The sequence below is a fragment of the Acanthochromis polyacanthus genome, chromosome 7, assembly GCF_021347895.1.
Source record: "Acanthochromis polyacanthus isolate Apoly-LR-REF ecotype Palm Island chromosome 7, KAUST_Apoly_ChrSc, whole genome shotgun sequence".
NCBI classification, from domain to species: Eukaryota; Metazoa; Chordata; class Actinopteri; family Pomacentridae; genus Acanthochromis; species Acanthochromis polyacanthus.
The window spans coordinates 11,977,098-12,001,661 of record NC_067119.1 but is presented as its reverse complement, the minus strand read 5'-3'; the positions used below and the strand labels follow the sequence as shown (position 1 = coordinate 12,001,661).

The window sequence follows — 24,564 nt, the reverse complement described above, 5'->3', positions numbered from 1 at the left end:
GCTGTCATGGAGACAGCCCAGTTGTCGGTAGAATCTTTATCATAGTTGCCATGGAGATGGCACAGTTGTCAGTGAAGCATGTCGATGGAGGCTGATCAGCTGTTCCCTCTGTTCTGCTGACTTCAAGCAGAGGGAGAAGGAGGTACAGTCATTCTGAAAGATTAATTGTTTAAGGATTTCAACATGATAAAATTGATGTAAGAGTCACTTTGACTGTCATAGGTTTTCTGGGGGCCATGGATAATCTAAACAAGGATGGAGATTCTGACAGCAGAGAGCTTCATGGACTGAAGGTATTGAGAAATAATGCTGACAGAGTTTAAGTGGTGAAATATTGCAACTATTTGTGAATGCCGTGGGTATGTAAACGATAGTGTCAATATCAAGGAATGCACAGATCTTCTGGTTTAACTTTAGTTTGTGTTTGAAAATGCTTTGCTACATTTCACATAAATCATGACATTTTATAAGGACCACAGTCAGGAAAAATGGGATTTAGCCAATAATTACAATTTAAAAAGCTCTTCAGAACTGCTATATTTGATCTTTTATTGGTCGCTGTGGCTAAACAAAAACTGTAAATACGAAATTAATTCAATGAACAGAAGTCACTCATCGAAAAAAGTAGCTCATAGCAACAAAAAAGGAGCTGATAAAAGTGCGAGAGTGGAGAAAAATCTTAAAATGGACCAAAATAATGAGCTGAATGACAAAAAAAAGTTTTACTAAGCTGATGAACTCGCGTCGATTGATCCACTACTAATATAAAAACGTGGGCTACTGTGTAACACCTCAGACGCTGACACTGACCTGTCAAGGCCTAGATTAACTTTATTGTCTCCCGTCCTGCAGAAGCAAGCAGTTACTTTTGATAACATAGCTGTTTAGTGATATTTTGAGGTCTGAAGAGCAAGAAAATTGGTTAAGATCAGGAGCTGTCATTTGCTGACAACTCCTAATGACAGTTCATTGTCAGTGAGACCAAATGACTTTACAAGAAAGATTCTCAAACTTTTGGACAAATCACCACCGCTGTTTATTTAGTTTTTTTTTCATGCCATGAAATGAAAAGTATCAGTATAGTATTTAAGGAATGTTTTAATATGTTTTCTGCAGGGGTGGTATTTACTTATGTCCTTTTCAAAACTCAAGAGAAAATGTAATTTGGATACATGTATGAAAAATATTTCATTTCTGTGTCAGTTTTCTGTGAAAATCTTCTTCTGCCTGTCTCTGCTGTTTCTCAGATTTCAGACCTAATAAAAGCTTTGGCTGAGTGGAAATCACCGCCTTGTGCCACCACACGTACTGCCCCCCAACACCCCAGCACCACCTCCACCCTGAAGAAAACGGTGACAGGGAATTCTTACGTCCGCGGTAGCTTTAGATCCAGAGCCGCCCTCCCTGGAAACATCAAACAGCTCTCCAAGTGTCAGTTTAAGAGGCGAGATTATCTAAGTGAAAGTTTGTCTGCTTCAGTACCTGATCCTGCTTCCAGCACTGCAGTGGCCTCATCTCAGGAGGAACAACTGCAACACAGTTTACCGCCATCAAATCCCGTCGTTCCTGCGCATGTGGCGGAAAAATCTAAAATGTTTCCCTCTGAGTAGATCGTCTGTGTTGGAGAACAGATTACAAAGCCAGAGCCAGAGCAGGTTTGGAACAGAGAGCAGTCCTGTGAAGCACAGTGGGTGATGCCTCAGCAGGTTCTCTGACCTGGTCAGTAAACAGCTGGTTGTAACCTTCTTTAATACACATCCTTAGTGCTTTCCTTCCACATGCACCGCCCTGAGGCTGTAGCTATTCTACAGTCAGTCTGCAATGTCTTATAATGAAAACCAAATCAATAACAAAGTAATTCTGATAACAGGATATGCATTTTTCCTAAAGCATACCTTAAACAGACTGGAAATAAAGCTTTACTATGTTAACAACTAATGTATCATTAATCAATAATGAAACACTCAGTGTTAGCTTTTGGATTTACAAGTTGTGAAAAATCACAGACAGCCTATAGAAGAGCTGCTTTACAACTCGTTCTGCATTCTGACATGTATTCAATCACAAATATGAGTAAAGGTGATTGTTTCCTATATGATCGATGATAGCATTTTAAGATTTCTGAATACTAGCGTCTGTTGTTGAGATTGATTATGCAGACTTTGAGATCATAAGTCGAAATTAGTGAGATGTGAAATGCTTATTATTGATTTTGGGAATTTTGTGATGACAGTATAGAAAGGGCAAACAAAGTACAGGAAGTTGTGAAATATTAATTCCCACCAAAGCAAAGTTTATTTTATTGAGCACAGAATCCATTTTGTGATCCCAGCGAAGGTCTTGTGTTTTTCTCTGTAGGGGCACAATACAAAATCTCACTCAGCGCACTGTTTTGATACATTGTGAGACCACTTTGTAAATCAATATTGGATCTTTGTCGTTCCAGGGCCAACCAATGAGTGGTTCTTTGAGGACTGTACAGACCTCCAGAGGAAGCTGTTTTTAGGTGCCTCGAGAAAACCTGGAGTCCCCGAAACCTCTCAGATAGAAGAAAGAACTACACGCCACCCCTAATCTTTGTTGTCCAGTTGAAGATTGTTAAAGGAGCAAAAAACATAAAAATTCAGCTGAAACGGCAGAAATAGTTTGTGGCAGACAGAATTGACAACTACCGTAATAACTTCTATTTAACTGAAGAGTTGAAAACCAAATAGAAACTCACAATGCACAGAATGACTTAAACAAAAAACTCTTTTTATTTTTAACACATTTCCAGGGTAAGATTATCTTCAGAAAAAGAAAAAACATTCACTCCACATGCACTATGTACATAAAGCAAATAGAAATTCTTTTCTTTCACAGTCATCCATTGAGAAAAAGAACATTTGAGTGAGATTCCAAAAGTCCAAAGATGCTTCCAAATTCTGTTTAGATATATGGGAGACATCTCAGCACATTTAAGCCCAGATTCTATTGTTATTTCTGCATACAAGCACAAATCCTCTAACAAAACTGTTTTGATTTATTTCAAGTTCAAGCAAATAAAATATATCAAATAATTTTTGTATGTTGGATGGTCAGGATAATGCGTCATACAGCAACTGCAAAACCAACAAACATTAGCTTTGCACTCAAACTCTTCACTCTCCACACGTATGGCGTTGTGAAATTAGCAGGTTTGCCACTTGTTGCTTGGCAGCCGGTTCAGTGAAGGATGTAATGACGGCTTTAAAAGCTGTTTGTTGTGCTGGGAGTGAGGAGAAATCAATCTGTGCTGTCACCGCGACCCTGAAGCACCACGACGAGACACTCTGGTGTGTGGTAGAAGTCAAAATGATTTTACAGACAAGAGTCACTGTTTGACTTGTGTCACATCCAAGACTAACAATATATTTCTTATGTATTTGTTTGGTCAGTTTATCAAGCTCCTCTCTATACTTCCAGGCTCAGAGCTGTACTTGGAGCTGCAGCAGACACTGACTGCTTAACAACAGCTTTATTTGAATCCTGCTGCAGTCATTTTACAGGGGCAACCAGTCCTGGGTAATTACACATAATGATCAAGATTTGGCTTAAAACTCACTCTGTGACGTTCTCACCGAAAAAACTAAATGACTCCGACCTCCAGACACCCCCGCTGCTCCCGCCCCACAAGCTCTGGTGGTCTATAACAGTGCTTTCATCTCAGACCCGCAGACAGACCAACGGCAGCCCGTCACAGACCAACATAGTGAGCAGAACGACACATCACAGGTAGGAGAAGCTTACTGAATACGCTTAAACACTTAATCTAGCTGAGTGTGGTGTCAGAAATCCAAAATATCTGGTATTCATTTAAATAACTTGAAGAAAAATAATAAATCATCTATGTGCTGTGTTTAAATCTACTGTATGTATGTAACAGGCACTGACTGTGTTACTCATGGGCCACAGACACATTCTTGGCTTTGGTTTGTTAAGATGATTGCAGACTCGGCAGCCAATCCCGATCCAGACTGCGGCTCTGTCTGCAACGAGTCCTCAGCTCTGGAGGGTCAGGGGCCGCCGGTGCTGGTCGACGCCTGGCTGGTCCCCACTTTCTTCAGCCTCATCATGCTGGTGGGTCTGGTTGGGAACTCGCTGGTCATCCATGTGGTCACCAAGCACCAGCAGATGAAGACCGTCACCAACTTCTACATAGGTAACACCTCTGCAGGATCAGCTTTCACTCTCATCCACTTCTGGGTTCATTTGTGTTCTGTAAAATTACAAGTTGCAGGAAGTAAAAAGTTACATTAAGCTTTATTTGATCAATAATATTTTTCCAAATCACAACCAACACCACTTCTGCTATGTTGTGCTGATGCGTTCACCTCGATTAGTTTCATTTAATTTGTACTGTTTCACCAAGAAAATTCACTCAGCATCAATATTACTTTCCAGGAAGTGTTTGGCACAAAGACTAAGACAATTAAAGGGGACATAAAAGTCCCATCAGTTTTCCTGAAAGTTTCTCACATCAACACATCCTAAATTACATTTCTCTGTTTAGGATTCACTTTTGTTTGTTCTCTTCCAGTAAACCTGGCTACGACCGACATCCTGTTCCTGGTCTGCTGTGTGCCCTTCACTGCCACACTTTACCCGCTGCCCAGCTGGATCTTTGGAGAGTTTATGTGCCGACTGGTGAATTACCTTCAGCAGGTAAGAAACACAAACACACACGCAAATATAACAATCAGACTCGGAATATCTGGAAAAATGACAGCCGAAAACAGCATTGCAACCATTACAGCCACTGTTAAGATGATATTATACCACATCATCATCATTATTATTATTCTAGCATAGTAACCAAAATACTAATTCCTGGCACAGCAATAATAATTAGATTTTCTTGTGAGCATTATACAAAGGGCAGAATAATTACAATTAGATGCACTGCTACCCAGCTAATGTAACAAAAAAGCAAACAAACATAAAACAGCAGCAAAAACAAACCTTTCTCTAAAGTAAATACAATTTGTTAAATGATTCTTTTTACTCCAAAATGCACGTATGACATATTTTTGCAGTTATTTTTATATCTGAAGAAAATCTAGATGTTAAGTGTGTGCATGCAATTTCATTTTTCCACAATATAAAATCATGCATAATGTTCCCAAAATGCAATAAATTCAATGTCATAGTGTCACAATGGGGTTATAATGAAGTAAAAAATATTGGGTGATCTACATTATACAGATACTTATAATGCACTAAGAAGGCTTTGTGTGAGTCCTTCATATAGCACATGGAATGTATACATAAAAACCGGCAAAAAATGTATTTATGGATGACATCCTGCACAAAATCCTCCGCATTTGTACTACAGTATTATGTTTTCTGTTTCTACAAGGAAACCTTTAAAATAATTGCCAGACAAGAGAAATGTTCTTCATGTAGTGTAGTTATAAAGTAGAAATGAGAAAATAAAAGCTCCCTGTGTGTGCATGTGTTTCAGGTGACTGCCCAGGCGACTTGCATCACTCTGTCAGCTATGAGCGTTGATCGCTGCTACGTGATGGTTTATCCCCTGAAGTCACTGCGACACCGAACGCCCCGCGTGGCTCTGGCCGTCTCCGTGTCCATCTGGATAGGTATCACACACATTTGTACGCACACTTACAGTGAGACAGCGGTAACAACTCACCCATTTGAATTATATCCTGCAATAAGTTGAATTCAGAAAATTTGGAGCAGCTGATTTTGGTGACAGTCACGGCAGAACGTTTGTCTCTGCAAGCAGGCAGCAGCCCAGGTGTGACATACTGAGAAACATCACAGACACATGCCTTTAAAATGACTCTTTAAGCCCCTATAATCTAGCTTGGAAAATCCAAACTGAATCTCCATGTCATCTCCTATCTCCATGTTAGGAGATACAGGAGAGTCAGTTTGGCATTGTGCGAATTGAATCGCGTTTCCCTCCCGGTACAGTTCGGTACGACCAATCATAGCACGGGAGGCGGGAGTTAATGCTGCGTCATCTTCAGCGCCTGGATTACCCATAAAGATGATGCGGAGGAGGGGGGCCAAAGCGAATCTTTTTGTGGTCTCTTGGCGTTTTGGATGGCGTTAGTCGTTGCCTCTTTTCACTTGACGTTTCCGACGATGAGGAGGCAGTGGATGGCTCGTTACTTTCGCCTTCTTGTCATTGTTTGTACAGAGGAAAATCCCGTTCCAAACGTGTGAGTAAATTTAAGCAACTTTTACACATACGCACCGACTTGGTTTGGCTCCGATTTAAAGTTATTCCTAACACCGCTAATCGTTCGGAAGGAGTCTTTTGTTGGTAGCCTTTTCAAAAATAAGTGTTGTACTTGAGAGTACCCCATGTATTCGCAGATTTTTGTGACAAAAATGGCAGTAATCATTCACCGCGACGCTGTCTCGACTGGATGCCATTGTTGTTTGGACTACATGGACTTCAAGGTCGATTTGTTTGTGCGTCACATCCGTGTTACGCTGATTGGTTCTTTCTCGTTCAAGCTGCATTCGTTAGCCCCTCCTTTTTGAAATCGTCTCCTGTCATCACAATGCCAGACTGCCTTTATTTGTATTGATATTAATACATAAATAAAGTCAGTCTGGATTTTCCAGGCAACCTTTAATCATTATTGAATCACAGTTGATACTAGATATTGAAACGCTAAAAGAAATGCATTATGTCTCCGTTCCCTTCAGGCTCCTTGCTCCTGTCCATCCCTGTAGCCATTTACCAGCGCCTGGAGGACGGTTACTGGTTCGGTCCTCAGACGTACTGCACCGAGGTTTTCCCTTCAGCTCGCCTCCAGAGAGCCTTCATCATCTACAGCTTCCTGGCCGTCTACCTGCTGCCTCTGCTCACCATCACTGCCTGCTACGTCTTCATGCTCAAGCGCATGGGCCAGTCCAGTGTGAACCCCATCGACAGCAGCTACCAAGTAAGGGGAAAGGTTCTCGTTTCAAATCCACAACGTATTTCTGATCTTTACAGAGACACGATAAAGCCTCTCTGGCTTTACAGCTCCAGGCTCAGGCAGAGCGAGCAGCAGCAGTGAGGGCGAGAGTCTCCCGGATGGTGGTGGTGATGGTGGCCCTGTTCCTCATCTGCTGGGGGCCCATCCAGGTCTGCATCCTCCTGCAAGCTTTCGGCCTCCGCAGTTACATTCTGTACAAGGCGAGTCACTCCAAATCATCCTTATCGTGCATGTGTGTTGGTAGGTAGTCAGGATTTAGCTGAATTTTTGGAAGTAATATCCCCTCCTTAGTCAAATCTTACCAGACAGCCATCATAAACAACTTATTATAATGAGAATAAATTGTTTTTAGTGGGGTAACTATCTCCAATAATCCATTTAGAGCAAATGAATCTTTGTAAAGCTGCTTAGAAATGATAAAGCGACAACCTTCCTCATGAACTTCAGATTTTTTTTCTTGTTTCATAATGTTCAGATTTAGACATCCTCAACATTAGGGTAATCAACTTACTATAACTTTACATGATGCAGATATACCAGAATGTAAATAGGCTATAGGCAGCCATCCTCAGAAAAATCCTTGAATTATCACCAGATAAGTAATTGCTCTTTGCAGAATGAAGCTGTTACTTTTACCTTGTGATCAATTTTTTGAAGGTTAACTGTGTGGAACATGACAGAGGATGGACACAGGAGTTGATGTGTTTTTTTTTTTTTTTTTTTTTTTTGCTAAAAGCATTCTAATTTGTAATAAATAAAAAATAGCAATAAATAAACAAATGTTATTTTCCCCCATACCTCATGCTCAATCTCCTTTTCCCATCAGCTACTACAGGCATTTTTTTTGTCAGTATATGTCCTGTTTATACACTATACACCAACTGTAAACTCATGGTGCTCTTCTCCAATTAAATAAACACAATCAAGTTTATAGAATTATAAAATATGGCCTCACTGGACTCAATTTAGGCTTTTGAATGAGCAGTTTCAAGTTCAGATATGTTTTATTTTCAGATTAATTGAAGTAAATAGTTAAAATACATTATTTCCTCGGAGAAGAAGAAGAGAAAACAATTTAAGGCAGAAAACTGAACAATAAAGTGCAGCCTCATTGCCGCCCTCTCAGACAGTGACCGTAAACAGCAGGACTGTGGTGACAGAAACCCTCCAGTTTGATGCCTTTCATCTAAATCTACTGCATTTTGCCTCCACAGCTGAAGATCTGGGGTCACTGCATGTCTTACTCCAACTCCTCCGTCAACCCGCTGGTTTACGCTTTCATGGGCAACAACTTCAGGAAGGCCTTCAGGAACGCCTTCCCCGCCATGTTTCTGTGGCGTTCGAGGGGGAGAGTCAGGGTGGGAAACCTGGACGCAGAGGATGGGGGGGAGATGGAGCAGCAGGCACCCAAAGGAGAAGAAGAGATGCACTTTCTTTCATCTGGCTCCTAAAGGCCACGCGGGGCGTTTGGACACTGTGCGCTCATTGTTTATTTATGGCTCGTTGTGGAGATGAGAGGAGTCAGCTCAGTGAGATTTATGTGCAGGGGCAAACACACACATGCACAGTTGTGTTTTTGTGACTTCAGAGGGAATTACATTGACCTACATTCATTTCCAGGAGACTTACTCTAACCTTGACCATAACTAGTGCTTGCCAGATGCTAACTTTAACCTTTATACACGTCTTTACCTTCAAATGTAATGATTTGCTTTATGGAGACTTGTTTTTGTCCCATAATGTAACTGTATAAAGTAAATGAGTAAAGAGATATAGGTCACAGCAACAAGAAATATCCACCCACAGGCACACAAACACACACTGTGTAGGGATTCCTGCCATGTGATCTTTTAAAAAAGGACAAACCAGTCAGGTGCCTCTCGTGACCGACACGAGCTGCTGGAATACGATTATGTTTGTCACATTTTTCTAGATTTGGTGGAGTAATGCAGTGAATTTGTCAGCTTGAGCTCCTGGTTTTAGCTTTTTTGCAGCTTCTGGTGAAGGTGAGGAAAAAAGAAAAGCTGTACAGGGCAAAAACTGTAAAACTGGATCCTTCATGGACAGCAGCATCATTAATTTTAATCATTTAAAGACTCCCTCCTGCAAAAATCAAGTTGTTTTACCGTGTCACAGTGTCCGTATGGTGTTTATTCATATGCTGGAAGACATATGAGCAAAATGAGCAGTCTGTGCCATAAAACTGAAATGCAGGGTATCGATGGCAATCTCGAAAGCACAGAATTAGACTTCTGAGGAACCAGTCTCGCCAAACCGCAAAGATTATTTTAACGGAAAATCTTCCAGATACAGAGACAGATGATTTGTTCATCTCTTTTGAGAAATTCAAGGCATCACACATGTTACAAATGAGTAAACTAAAAAAAAAACAAGCAAAGTGAGGTTCAAATTGTGTTGGTAGAAGAAACAAGGTGCATTATTGTGCTGATATTTACAATAAAAGAAGACTAAAAGACTAGATATGTAAGGGTTTAATCAAGGAGTGGGGTTAAATCCTTAGGCTGAGCAAATTCTATATGAACTGTTTTTTTAACGTTGCTGCCATTCTTTAATAACCTGGCAATAGCCAGATTAATAATTGTGTAGTACTTGATAGTACTCCACAATATCAATCTGGGACCGCTCCATGTAAATCCGTTCGGAGGAAAGAGGCACGGATTGGACAATGCAACAGTATGTCCCGCCTCTGACAGGTTTGTTTTTAGCCAATCGCGGGATCTTCACAACGAGCGGAGCCAATTGGTAGATTAAACTCTTACCAAAACCCGTTGGTAAAAAAGCACAAACATCTTTACCATCCAGAATTGTGCAAAGCGCCTCTCGTTGTTCTTCCTTCAAAGAAGCGATAGGAGATTCAGCTAAAACTGACTTAATAGCAGCATCTACACGATCGTTGTCCTCCGTTGCCATGTTTGTTTTGATCTACTGGCGCTTGGTGTCGTCTTCACACCCGGATATCCCGCCCCACACACGAATACTGCTGCGTGATTGGCCCGTGCCAACTTGGCTCTGCCCGAACAGTGAATGCGGGAGCGGTGCAAGATGGTTTCTTGAGAGATTTGTGAACTCACAAATATCGCGAGAAATCAACTTGCTGGCAAGGTTAATTCTTTAAAGTGAACCCTTGCCTTTGTGCAGCATGGTAGCACAGCTAGGGTTGCTACCCGTCCCTTAAAATACGTAATTGTCCTTTATTTGACAATTAATTGTTGCTCCCCATATTGATTCAATACTCACTCAGACCTCTGATATGTTAACAGCACTAAACAAATACATGCATGCACACATAAATAAGTTCATGTACTAATTGTGTTAAGATAAGATTTTGATTTTTTTTAATGTTTGTTGAGAATTTCTTATTCTGCGTTCAATTGTTTGTGTTTTTGCAGAATGCAGTGTTGAATGTTGGCTAATCTTTACATTTTTTTATTAGTATGGTTTCACTGTTTGAAATGATGCCACTTCTTTTCAGACAGAACCTCTGATCATAAAATAATACAAAAATCGCAGTTCTGTGCATTTAAAGCTTTAAATATGACTAAATGTTTTTTTTCCTCGAAATTTAATCTACTACTGCATGGATGGTAGTGAGCCACTGGTGGGTGTACTTTCTTTTCATTTCTGAAAAGTGGCAACCTGAAGCACAGCTCTTCTAACTAGTTAACTGATAAACATTGACCAACTTCAGTTAATACAAGACTGTCTCTACTCACACCTTTTACTGTGTCATTCAGTTTATTTAATACTTAGATTCAGACTGTGCTGGCCTAAAATGTGCTTTATCTAAACACTGCTGTAGGAAATCTGTACTTTTCAGGTGAGTTGTTCCTGTATGATGTTAAAGTGTGTAGCAGGAGGCAGGTTTACTCAGAGAACAAATATAGACCCTTTAATGACCCACGTCACGAATGACGTCACAGCTTTAGCTGGAGGCAAAAGAGGAAGCCCGCGGCCGGACAGAAAGGCGAAAGACTGAGGGACTAGGCTCTATCAACTTTTCTAAAATGTCGTCCTGCTGTGTTTTTGGATGCCAGAATAGGAGGAATGACATTGGCGAACGCAAATTAAAGTTTTATAGGATTCCACCCCCGAACACTCGTGCTCAGAGGGAACGAAGACAGTTGTGGTTAAATGCACTGAGGCGAAAAGACTGGACAGAGACGATCAGCTGCAGTCAATTCCAGCCATTTTCAGTACAAAAAATCGCTAATATTCTATTTGTAAATAAAAAATATTCAATTCAATTCAATTCAGCTTTATTCCAGACACTGGGTCCAAATACACACACCATAAGAACAAGGACACAACAAGACACAGAAAAAAATACAATCAAAAACAATAACCCGTTAAATATGACGAGAAATACAGGGAATATTGGACGCGCATCGCGAGGTGCATTTCCTTGAAAACGACCGATTCGTGGATTATATACCGACTTCAAGACATGTTTTGGAAAAAATAGTTTACTGGCTTGTGTTGTCTGGATGACCAAGGTTAGCTTATGGCCGTTTTTGTATGGAGTTAGAACAGTCTCATAATCCACAAATGCACACAGAAGAATTCACACATGTGAACTGGGATTCACAAATGTAAACTGCAATCCACAAATAAATTAAGAAAGTTCACAAATGTATTTCTGCATTCACAAACTGCTTTTGTGTGTGAATCTTTTTTGAGACTGCTCTGCCGTCAGCTCGATCCACAAATGCATTTTTTTCAACACGGAAGTTTCTGTAGCCAATCAGATGTCTCCCTCCTTTCAGCCAATCACAAAAACTCACCCCACGTGGGGGTGGGTGTACTGTTCAGTCAATCATATGAACGCGTCCGCACAGCGTTATACTTGACCGTGTCATTGGGCTGAAGAGTGAAGCTGCCCGTCGGAGTCGGAGAGACCATGGCGTCTGATGGGGACAATAGACCCTTTATTTGTTTACAAACATTGTGACGTTTTTTGTGGCCGGGGCTTATGCTGGAGGCAAAAGCTGAGCGAGAAGTCAAGCGGGACTGGGAGTATATAGTTTGCGCTCGAGCATTTTTAACCCGTTAAACTTCAGTGTACCGCCGGCGGTACACTTACTAATTTGCATAGGAATTTAAAGAATGCCCGAAGGCTGCAAACGCGATTATATAAACATTATATGCCGATGGAAAGCTTAGATTCTCATGAATCCGCCGGTATAAACCACTTTCAGATGTGACTACCACAGCGGATAATACAAACACATTTGTCCGACAAACAACGAATATCCATCCATCCGTTCTCTATACACGGCTTTAACGTACACAGCGCGACTCACATTTCCGGGTTCATTATTACACACAGATGAAAATATTCCACAAAAAACGGCCATAATCCAACCTTGGACATCCAGACGACACAAGTCAGTAAACTATTTTGTCCAAAACATGTCTTGAAGTCGGTACATAATCCACGAATCGGTCGTTTTAAAGGAAATGCACCTCGCGATGCGCGTCCAATATGCCTGGTTAAGTTTAACGGGTTAAAAATGCTCGAGTTTGCAGCGCAAACTCCCAGCGCAAACTAAATACTCCCAGTCCCGCTTGACTTCTCGCTCCGCTTTTGCCTCCAGCATAAGCCCCGCCCACAAAAAACGTCACAATGTTTGTAAACAAATAAAGGGTCTATAAGAAAAGGAGGGGGAAAATATAGAAACACGTTTTCATTTAAAGTATAAATGTTCAAATAAAGTAAGTTTTTCTGCCCCACATAAAGGCTCTGCTCATTCAAAAAACATTCTTCCTGTCATGGCTTGAAGAAAAATACTATATCTTTACAGAAACAGCTTTAAATATTGACCATATTGCTGATGGAACACACGTGATATTGTAAAAGAGCAGACAAAGGTTGTTGTTGTTGTATATCCCCTAAATTACTTGTAAGAGGAAGTAAGTGTTAATTTCACAGTTAGAAACCTTGAAACACACTCATAGATTTATTTAAAGTTTTTTCTCAAGTGTACATTTGCAACGGTTCAGTTCAGTTTATCTGTTTATAAGATCATAACACAGTGACAGGTTTATGATAAACAGCTTTCCATTATTCTACACTGTGTGGTTCTTTCAGCTGAGAATAAGAAGCTGGATAACACTTCCTGCTGTTTTACGCGCTCTCATTTCAGTGGCGTGACAGAGGAACCAATCAGCGGAGTGCCAAATCAATATTAGCCAATCACAGCCGTGATGGCCAACCCTGGCCAATGGGATGACTGGCTGAGAGTGATCCTAGTGCTGCCTTCAAGTGACACCAAAAATACCGGTTCTTACCACACTATACACTCTAGTGCATTAAAATGTATTTTCACAGTTTTGTATTTTTAATTCAAAATAACCTAAAAAATGAAATGAGATAATTCAACTAATATCCTGTACGAGCTAAATCATCATCTGAGGCTCAGACTGATATGTCAAAAGACCACAAAATCAGTCACACATGGAAAATCTGGAGTCAAGAGTCTAATTCTAGCACAGGATTAGCCTGGAAAAGAACAAAGCTGCCATATAAACTCAGCTGTGTGATGAAATTTGGGATAGTTTCATCAACCTGAATGATCCAGAGTCCTTGTTTTGTTTGAAAAGGTGTGCAGAAGTTTATCCATAGTTAATATAAAACATCAGGAGTCTTATTAAGGTTAACCGATTTGTGATTTTTGTTTTGTTTGTTTGTTTTTTGTTCTTCTTGTTTTTTTGTTTTTGTTTTTAAAGTGACAGCCTTTCAAAGCAGAAAAAAATCCTTCTTTTTGTTGCTGGTTTTCCATCTCCAGTGTGGAGCACTGGTCAAACAAACCACCAGAGGGAATTTAATTCTAGAAAGATTGCTAAACTGCAAGATTAATTTCAGTTACTTACAATGAAAAGCACTTTGGAAAAGGATCTTGTAACGGTCGGTATGAAGTGGAGAATAATAACCACAAGAAAAATCTGTTTCAGTGAGCTTTAAATGTACAACAGGCATGTCTGATGTAACTGTGAATTTCTTCCTTTATTATAGCTTCAGCAGGATGTACAGTGGAGCATCCTAACAGGTCAAACCAGGATTTATGACCCTTATAGTGTGTGTTTATGGAGGCCTGTTGTGTAGCCAATGTTGGGTTTGCCTGAAATTTATTATACCTGAGATTATTCTAATTTTTTTTGCCTTTTTGATGTGCTTTTAATAAAACATGCTAAATATTTGTTCTTGCATTGTTGTTTTTTTCATATTTGTAGATACATTGCATTTAAAATAATCAAAAATCCCTGCGTGACAATATCTGCTAATGTGTATTGCATTTTTAAAAAATTTCATAGCATCTTAACCTTCTAAATCTGGAAAAATTTCAATTAATATTTATTTTAATCAGGTAGATGTGTATTCTATATAATATTGTAGGATCTTGGCATTGATATTTTATGTAAATTTGAAAAAACTAAATGACATTCCATTTTGTTAAGAAGGTATAGAACAATTCAATTCAGTTAAATTCAATTCAATTCAATTTTATTTATATAGCGTCAATTACAGTCAAATCGTCTCAAGACGCTTTACAGAACACCAATCTTATTTCTGTGCAGGAAAGCACTTGAGCTCACAGTCTTGTTTCAAATGTGCTGTAGAAATTACAGTGAATTGACCTGACGTTTGAAAATCCTTGTTAAGTGGAGGTTACATATTTCCGGATGAGTCCCTGAACGCATCGCTTCGCAGGCAGATGTCATCCACGCCGACGAAGATCAGCAGCAGAGAGCGGAGTTGAGAGGAAAACCATCCACAGCACAGCAGGATCCCACCGAGAAACATCCACACCATGGATCAGAAGCAAACCATCAACTTTGGAGCAGGACCAGCGAAACTCCCGCAAACCGTGAGTCTGGATCTACATTCTGACTGTGTAGCGTTTAAAATCTGCGAAAAAGCAGGAAATTAGGAGTCACCTGCACCCAACTACCTCTGAGCTAAAAGACACTTGTGCAGAGATTTAGATTATCTGTAATACAGGAGGCTTGTGCATTGCAGATTATTCTTTATTTTCAACTTTGTGGTGTTAAATCACAATCAAGTTTAACTGATTCTGATTTAATGTTGTATTTAAGTCGTTATGTAAAACTCAGCTGTCTCACGTTCACTGTGAATCTGAGGCTGGCACGCAGCTCTGTGAGAACATGACTGCCGCTCTGAGGCTTGGCACTTGTGGGCAGCTCCAGCAGGATGAAAACAGTGTGTTGAGTTGCATCAGCCTCAGTCATTCATGTGGGAACCTGCTTTCTTTGTGCTTGGCGGCAGCAGATCCAGCCTCGAGATGGCAGAAAACCAGCTACAATTCTACAACAATTCTACAATCTCATTTAGCAGACGCTTTTGTCCAAAGCGACGTACAACACAAGCAAGAATTCAGACATAAGGAAAAACCTGTAGTAAGTGCAAAAAGTGCAAAAAGTGCGATTGGTCAAAGGTGTTGCCATCAAGTTGCAGAAGAAGTGCCACCCCCCCCCCTTTTTTTTTTCACCTCAGGACCAGTTCTCCAGACTCACTTGTCACATTTTATGCAGATTTTATGGTGAAACTGCCTCCTTCTGCTATGCCTGCAGCTGAATTCACTTATTTCTGTTTTGGTCCTTTGCATTAAGCTAATTTAAAATAATTCTTCACCGTGAAATGCGCAGTTTCAGTCCCAGGCACTTGAATGTACCCTGAGTGATGGTTTGTACTACTCTGTGTGAGGCTTTATAGCTCTCGATTATCCCAGTGTAGTCAGGATTTTGATTATTGATAAAACTTTAAAACTTCTGACAGGTAATTCCACTAATGTTCAGCTGCTATGTATGCTTACTTGATAATCATATGTCTGCTTGTTTCCCTTTTTGTCATTTTGTGCCCCAGTAACTGAATTGGAACCCAACCAATGCATCTGTTTGCTAATATTGTCATCTGATATTACAGATATTTCGATATTAGCATATATACTGTCCGATATACTCCGTTATACAATCGTTTTTTTTCTTTTTGTACAGAAGACAATGCAAAAAAAGTTACTGAGTGTAATTTCAAACAGGTAAAATCCCAGCAAAGCGACTCCATTTCACACAAACGCTGTCTGCAGCACATGTAGCAGAGCATGTATCACAGCTGAGCAGACAGTGGTGTGGAGTCAAGTGGTGTCTTCCTAATAAACTCATCACTAGTTTGTGAAATACTTTGCCGGAAAGCTAATCAGTAGTGACCCTGTCATTTTTCCTTCACAGCAATAAAATAAATAATATTGGCCATTATATTAACATCAACATTTTTAATCTCCAAGAATCTGTTTTGACATCTGCCCCCAAAATCCAGTATCAGTTGAGCTCTAAACTAAGTGTCATTGAGCTCCACAGTATTTGTCTTAGCCACTTCTCCAAACTCAAATTTTTGTACAAAGTCAATTTATTGATTGGCTGATCGACAAAGCATTAAAAGGCATCAGTGTAAATTACAATTTAGGTCTTTTTCAAGCAGAAATGCAAACATTTTTTGCTTTTATCTTACATGATTATGCATCAAAAATCTCTTTAGTTTTGGTGCACTGGTCAGACAAGAAGAATGATTACTCTTTAGAAAGTTGTGATTAATTATTTTCTGATGTTTTATAGACCAGATGATTTATTGTGAAAAGAATATTCTGCTGATTAATCAGGGCTAATTGTTAAGTTGAAACCCTGTAAATATGCATAACATAGACTCTAGTTAAAGAGAAAAATATAAAGTTCAGTTAAAATGCCTCTGTCCCCTTGGTTCCCGACACATTGTCTCCTCTGGTTTCCTCTGAAGTTTGATTGATCTGACTTCTTGTTGCAGCTCGAACCTTCTGATAGTGTTTTTAAGAGATGTTTTTCTGTGTGATGTGTTGCAGGTGCTGTTTCAAGCACAGAAGGAGCTGCTCAACTACAATGGCTCTGGAATTAGTGTTCTCGGTGTGTAATGAATACATTTATTCACTGAAGGAGGCCTGTGTCTCTGCTCAGTTCGACTTATGCCGCATTAAGAAATAATGTTTTAACAACCAGTGTGAACAGAAGGAGGAATTACAGCAAGTAAGCTGGTTTAAGCCTCCATATAGACACCTGAGTGATGTTTTAAGACTTCCCTTAGAATTGTAACACTGTGATTTAAGTGCTCAGAAACAAATGCTTGTTGGTAATTGTAGCCCATCGCTGTTGTAACTTCATCCACAGTGTGTTTTCTGTGTGAGTTAAAGACCAGGTTCATTCAGTCATTCTGCTCTCATGGTTGCTTTTTCTCTCTCTGGAACCTGTGATTTAGTCATGTTCCTGTATTAAATAACAAAAACTGAAACACAGTTTGTTAAAAAGTGAGTATATATCAATGACAGTGAGATTAAACTCATATTTGTGATTCTTTCCAACCAGAGATGAGCCACCGATCATCAGACTTCAACAAAATCATCAACAAAACAGAGAATCTCCTGCGAGAGCTGCTGTAAGTGACTTTTGGTGCAGGTCCATCTTCCTTATTCTTGCTTCATATGTCCGTTTTGTCAACATTGTTTTTAAAAAAATAAATCTTTTTTGTTTTTACGTGCCGTTTCAAAATTGAGAAATGCCGACTTATTCTATTTTGTCTTATCTTTCTTCAGTCTTACTTTACTGAACACCATCAGGACATGTCCAAACTGCTTTTTTTTTCTTGTTTTAGATCAAAGTACACGTAGTATTTTAGTATTTAATGTCTGAAAAAATAGCAGGGTCTTACACATGAATTGGTATAGGAACAATATCAATAATTCGCTGTACCAGCCCAAAAAGTTCAGATTGTGTTTGTCAGTCACTGAGGTGTGTTTCTCCATCGAGTTGCTAAGAGTGAATGGAATGTGAAGGATTTTCCACGTTTAGATTCAATGCTATCTGAACCAAACAGAAGCCCCTGTAAACATGTGTACATGTGGAACTTCGCTGAGACAACATATTTGTAGGAGATTGGAGTACAGTCATAGCTTAGCATGCTAATAAATGCTAATGCTAATAAATTCATCATACAAATAAACCGTATTAAAACACACTAAACAGAATATACAGTAAACTCAAGAGGCTTCCTAAAAAGTCCCAAAACCCAAACATATAAGAAAATCCCATAAACAATCACAATTAAAACAGAAAGCTAAAAACACAAAACTAGTTTTATATTCGTGTTATATTAAAATGTGGTTTGAATTTTTATCCCTTATCAAATTCTTTTTAAAGGAAAAGACATTATGTAGTCACTTAAATCTACCTTTTTTGTAATCTCAATAATTTAGGATTTATAACAACATTTATTTTACCTTTTGCACTGAATGCACCAGAGGTATGAACTATGGATAAAAGTACAGCTGCTTATTGTATTTAGGACACTTTAACTGCACCAGTGAGATAGTGTGTCTGTCGTACAACCTGTATCTTTGCTTAATTTAGGAATCAGATTTTTTTTTTTTAATTAACTGCTGCATGCAATAATGTCTGCATTGTATACGGTGTTTAACGCAGCGACGTTTGTCTTTACAGAAATATCCCAGACAACTACAAAGTCATGTTCCTGCAGGGCGGCGGGTCTGGACAGTTCAGCGGTGTTCCTCTCAACCTGATCGGCCTGAAAGAGGACCGGTGTGCCGATTACATAGTGACCGGAACGTGGTCGTCTAAAGCGGCCAAAGAAGCAGAGAAATACGGAAAAGTCAATGTTGTCCATCCAAAGTTGGATAGTTACACAAGTAAGTGTGTGGGAGTGAATGAAGAAATGTCTCAATGGTATCTGATGAGGACAACAGTATGTTTCTGAGTGCAAGGCTTTGATTCAATAAAAAACTCAGTTCATTTTAAGCTCATTTTAACTATTGTAATCACACAGAAAACTTGTCGTACATCTTTTAGAAGTTGGTCATTCTCATTCTGGCTGCATGTGAACTGCCCCGCTGCACAATCAGGCCATGTGTCCAGACTGTTGTGTAATAAACAATAGAGCTGACCCGTAGTCAAAGACTCTGGCATGCAAGCAGTCGTTTCCACATGATTGTGTCTGATTGGTGGTTTACATTGGGGCTCCTCTTTATCCCGATATTCACAGGCAGCTTAATAAACGCTATTTAACACAAAATCTGAGGTATGTTGCCCCTTTTGTCCGTCGTCTAGTTTTTCTTAGACCTGAAATACCGTCTGCTGTCTCTACAAAGAAGAGTTTCTCATTTTTACGTGCAGCACCTGAAAATTGGAACAGAAAACCAGCCGACACGTCTGTCTTTTATTTCACATCACTAGCCAGTGGAAACAAAAATCCTCCCAATAAAAAGATCTAGAAAAAGGGCAAGTCCTTTTCATCCTCATTTCTTGCTTCAGGCATGTTTTTACAGGGGAGAGGCTTGGTGTGGAACACTGCATTTAACTGAGCAGGAAAACTGGTTTGAAGAACAGTGGGTGAGGTATAATTGCACAAGACTTCATGGAGTCCAATTATTTCAAAGAACATGTGCACTCTTTGCTTGCCACGTGGCGCTGAGGTTGGCAGTGGCCTTCAGGGATCCTCCTAACTCTACCAACAGCCTGACATTTGTATTTCAGTGGAAGCAATTTGACGGATTGAAATTAAAGATAGATATCTATGCTGTTAATGTTAGCATTTTTACTGTGAGCAGTCATGCTAGTATTTAGACACACAGAGCTGCTAGCACGGCTATAGACTCTTTAAACTGGTATAACTTCTTACATATGTTGTGTTGTTGCTCCCTCCAGAAATCCCCGACTCCAGCAGCTGGACCCTGAACCCCTCGGCCTCCTACGTGTACTACTGCTGCAACGAGACCGTGCACGGCGTGGAATACAACTTCACACCTGAAACCAACGGGGTGACCCTCGTCTGCGACATGTCCTCCAACTTCCTGTCCCGACCTGTGGAAGTGTCGAAGGTGAGAAGAAAGAACAGTGGACAGTCTGGAAAACGTTCATTATCCTTCAACTGTAATGGAAATTGATGGGAAACAACAGCATGGAAGAGGCACAACACGACACAGGAAATACTGCTGTTAAAAAAATAATAATTTAAGTCAAAATAAGTGTGATTATAGGAATACAACACAGTAGAGAAATCGCAGAGCTGTTAGGATGCTATAACGTCAGCTTGTTCACGTTAAACACCCGTCTGCCTGTTTGTAAACCATTAGCATAGCATGTCGAGATTCTAATCTAAAGTATGACCATGCTGAATTGAGCGTGGCAATTTGAATGCCGCAAACTAACCAGAGTGGAGAGGAAAAACCCGTCTCCTCTTGCGTTGTGTAGTTTGGTCTCATCTTCGCGGGCGCTCAGAAGAACGTGGGCTGCGCCGGCGTCACTGTGGTCATCGTGAGAGAGGACCTGTTGGGCCACGCTCTGAAGGAGTGTCCCATCGTCCTGGACTACAAGGTTCAGGCTGAGATGAACTCCCTCTACAACACGCCGCCGTGCTTCAGGTACACGGCTTCTCTGTTTCATAACAGGCTGAAGATCATCGATATTTGTGAAACGTTTGTGGAATGTACATGTTTCAAAATTAAGTTGAAAAAAACAAAGTATTTTTTACTGGTTCCTGTTGGTCTTCTGGAAATATCAGCTGCAGTTTTTCACAAGGTGAAGCAATTCAGCTGTTAGGAAAAGGCACACATTTGTTCTGTTGTCAAGAGGTGTTTAGGATGCAGCTGATAAATGAAATCATCGGCTCCTCTACAGCTCACAAGTTACCATCTTCTAGGTTGCCGGTTTAACCTTTTGAACAGCAATACATGCTGGCAGTTTTAGGCTTGTTATCTTTGTTTTTAAAAATGAATAAAAAAGTAACTAAAATTCAGTGACTGGGTTGAGCTGCAGGCTGTATTTACGCAGAGGAGATTGGAGATAAGTATGAAACCACACTGAAAATGTAAATAACAAAATATCTGTGGTATGTAGAGTCACTGTTCTTATCATTATTGATCACACCTGTGGGTACATGCAAAAATATTGCACGTGTTGATTACAGGTGTTGGAAAATTTTGGCCAAAAGAAAAAAAAAAAAAAAGAAGAACTTAAATTTTTCCTTGCTCAAAAAAATATTACCGAGTTCTCTCTACGTCTCGCCATTGTTGTACTGTTTCCTTACACATGATAGACTCTATGTTGCATCAAAAATGAACTTACAGTGAGGAAAAAAGTGCCCAGAAGATGTTTGGGGTCCACATTGTTACTACAAAAACTGAAGTGCAAAACCACTCGTTGCCTTCCAGAGGTTCATGTTCTTGACTCTTTCTTGGTTGGGAGTTACTACCTGGAGTCCTGACTGATTGTCTGGCAAGTTTACAGTAAATTTGACCCTGTATCAGCAACTACAAACTACAGTTATGTTCTTTTTTATTTGCTAAGCTAACTAGCTGCTTGCTGTATATCCTTTGGTATAATGTGCAGACATGGGATTTACTGTGTGATCAGATGGGACCATTTTAATCTATTTCTATCGTTATGTTCAGCATCTACATCATGGGTCTGGTTCTGGAGTGGATTAAGAATAATGGTGGCAGTGCTGCCATGGAGACGCTCAACAAGCAGAAGTCTGCCATGATTTATGACATCATCAACGCTTCTAACGGTTTCTATGCGTAAGTATTAAAACGTCGGCGTTAAAGTAGGAAATCCGGAGACGGTCATAATCTGTTTCACTCTATATTGGCAACATTTAAAGCTGGGTTGGGCAGCAATTTTCTGGTGTCGAGGAGCAAATTAAAACCCATATTAAGCTCTAACCATATTGTAAGAAGTGGTACAGGAAAATGCCCCTCTGTGCCTCCTCTTGGCTCTGTTTTCAAGCTTTAGGATATCTGTCTTGTGACACAACACTTTGGCCAACCACGGGTCTTTTCAAATTCTGTGGCTCAGCTGGTAAAACAAAAGGTTTGATCTCTGGTCCATCTGCATGCTGAAGAACCCAAAGTTGCCTCTGATGACACATTAGCGCCTTGCTTCACAGCTCTGCTGCCATTCGTGTGAGTGTGTGTGTGAATGGGTGAATGTGAAGCCACTAAAGTAGACCAGTGCTGCTTTTTTTAGGCTTTTTTTAGGATTTATGGCTTAATAACTGTCATAATACACACAAAACATGAGCTCTCTCTGCTTCTAGTCATAACTGTGCTGCTTCAGGAGAGGTGCAGGACTTTATATTGCAGTGAAATATGAGCTTACAGTGAGGAAAAATGTGACCGGAGCAAGAAAAACACCCAGAAACTGATTGGGGTCCAGAGGGTTGAGTAACAAAGTGCTGCCATGTTCACCTGCTCAGGTGTCCTGTAGAGACGGCTTGTCGAAGCCGCATGAACGTACCGTTTCGTGTGGGGAAGAAAGAGGGAGATGACGCTTTGGAAAAGGAGTTTCTGGAGGGAGCATCCAAACGTGGAATGATTTCACTCAAAGGACACAGGTCAGTTGTCCCTGTAGTGCATACTTTATCTCTGTTTCATGAGTGCTGAAGATAATACAGGATCTATACAAAATGAAGATCCTTATGGGGGTATTGTTGTGGCAAAACTATAAATGTGTATGGAGAGTTGCAACATAACTGCTGAGGTACAGAGCAGCAGAGGGGTACACAACCAGAATGAATGAGCCTATGAGCCTGTGAGCCTGAGCTCAGGGCACAGAAACCCATCGTTACAGATACGAAATCTCTCACGTGTAAAAAGAGAGCCCACTGTGAGGCCCGTTTGACTTGTAACTGGTGATAGCCAAATATTTAGACTTTTCTATCAATTAATATCTGTGTACACATTCACAGATCTTTACACATTGACAAGTCTTATTACATGTAAAAATTTGATGACAGAATGACCCATTTAAAAGCCTAATCACAGACACAAAATTTTGAAAACGCATTTGAAGATTGCATGGACAAATCTCACTATGGACACACAGATTGACACACAATTCTCCTCCATACACAGTTTCCAATAGTTTTGCTGCAATAATTCCCCCACAGAGATCTTAATTTTTTTTTTTTTTTTTTTTTGCATGTAAGGCTAGATGCGTTAAGTATTAATCTTCTCCATTTGCAGACCTCAAACTTGACTTTGTCTCCCCCTGCAGGTCAGTTGGAGGAATCCGTGCCTCCCTGTACAACGCTGTAACAGTGGAGGACACTGCGGCCCTCGCTGGCTACATGAGGGAATTCCTCAAAGAGCACCAATAAAACCGACTGCTGCTGCTACAAGCTGATTAATGTCACACGGTGGCATTTCGCTACTTTAGTTTTTAAAAATCTTCTTGTTTACTTCTTGTTGAGATCCATGTTGGATGTGGAAGGTGCCCTTTTAGACACCTGTTTTGTAACACCAACCCTTAGTTTCCTAAAAAGCCTAAACTGCTGTTCCAAGTAAAGATTTAATGATATCAGTGTATCATAGAATTGCTGTTTAAATGCATTTGTTGACTAACAGTGCTTTGATGTACATATGCTGTAGGTAATTCTTGTTCAAAATGTGTTTACATTCCAGTAAATCTTTCTGACTTACAAAAACATATGCACTTTTGGAATTCTACTTTATTGACTGAAAGGCTGTTTTCCAGTGGATGGATGTCTGTACTTTAGGACTTCATTATTGGTAAGATTTAGCTTCAGAGACCAGAGAAGCATTGCTAAGTGTTGTTCTGCTTTGCTGTATTGTGGGTAGAACAGTGTTACAACAAAGCAGAGAAAAGATATTTATGACTTAATGAGGCACAAACGCTGCCTTGACGAAATGTCATGCAGTCACGGGAAAATTATTAGACCACTCTTGTTTTCTTCAATTTCTTGTTCATTTTAATGCCTGGTACAACTAAAGGTACATTTGTTTGGACACATACCGGGCTTTGCAAAAGTTCTGTTACACTCGGTTTCATGATCTTTAGAGACGTTTACATGTCGGAGTGAAAAATTCCATTAAATAAACTGAAAGTTCTACCTTATAGGCAGGTGTCCTTAATACAAATTTTTTTCTCCGGTGAAGTTGTATCAAGATGGAAGTCAAAACAGTTGAGATATCTGCTCTCCTTTGTGCTGAACATCAGCCGGATGACCGTCCACAGAGTCGCGGAGAGGCTAAAGAATGGTGAAGATCTTTCAGGTCTTCACCATTCTTGAAAGATCACTGAAAGATCTTCACAATTCTTGAGCCTCTCCGTGAATTTGTGGACGGTCATCCGGCTGATGTTCAGCTGCTTGGCCCTGTCAGACTTGTTGTGGCCAGCATGAAGGAGAGCAGATATCTCAACTCTTTTGACTTCCATCTTGATACAACTTCACCGGAGAAAAAAAATTGTATTAAGGACACCTGCCTATGAGGTAGAACTTTCAGTTTGTTTAATGGAATTTTTCACTCCGACATGTAAACGTCTCTAAAGATCATGAAACCGTGTAACAGAACTTTTGCAAAGCCCGGTATATTGAAAATGACAAAAATAGCTCATAAGAGTTTCATTTAAGAGCTGATGTCAGACATTTTCCATGGTTTTCTTGATAATAGTCAAAATCACATAAGTTCTTACATCAATATCTATGGCG

The 24,564-nt window shown here is 40.0% G+C and overlaps 2 protein-coding genes across 6 annotated transcripts; both read left to right on the top strand.

Moving 5' to 3' along the window:
* The first annotated feature begins 44 nt into the window (after nt 1-44).
* On the top strand, nt 45-11,650 carry kiss1rb (KISS1 receptor b). 5 transcript variants are annotated; one of them, XM_051951207.1, is made up of 10 exons: nt 45-142; nt 223-293; nt 1,248-1,719; nt 2,447-3,753; nt 3,961-4,180; nt 4,559-4,683; nt 5,483-5,618; nt 6,706-6,944; nt 7,028-7,180; nt 8,195-11,650. In XM_051951207.1, the coding sequence occupies exons 5-10, from the start codon at nt 3,961-3,963 to the stop codon at nt 8,429-8,431; spliced, it is 1,110 nt and encodes a 369-aa protein (XP_051807167.1). In that variant the 5' UTR covers nt 45-142; nt 223-293; nt 1,248-1,719; nt 2,447-3,753; the 3' UTR covers nt 8,432-11,650. The 5 variants fall into 5 exon arrangements, with proteins under 5 accessions (XP_051807167.1, XP_051807165.1, XP_051807166.1 ...); XM_051951206.1 differs by having other exon boundaries at nt 51-293; nt 2,447-3,543; nt 3,629-3,753; XM_051951205.1 differs by having other exon boundaries at nt 50-293; nt 3,934-4,180.
* Nucleotides 11,651-14,693: 3,043 nt separating this feature from the next.
* On the top strand, nt 14,694-23,540 carry psat1 (phosphoserine aminotransferase 1). The gene is made up of 9 exons (XM_022198101.2): nt 14,694-14,866; nt 16,889-16,949; nt 17,406-17,475; nt 18,537-18,742; nt 19,758-19,930; nt 20,304-20,473; nt 21,503-21,631; nt 22,309-22,446; nt 23,109-23,540. Exons 1-9 carry the CDS (start codon nt 14,810-14,812, stop codon nt 23,209-23,211), a joined length of 1,107 nt encoding a protein of 368 aa, XP_022053793.1. The 5' UTR covers nt 14,694-14,809; the 3' UTR covers nt 23,212-23,540.
* Nucleotides 23,541-24,564: the final 1,024 nt, after the last annotated feature.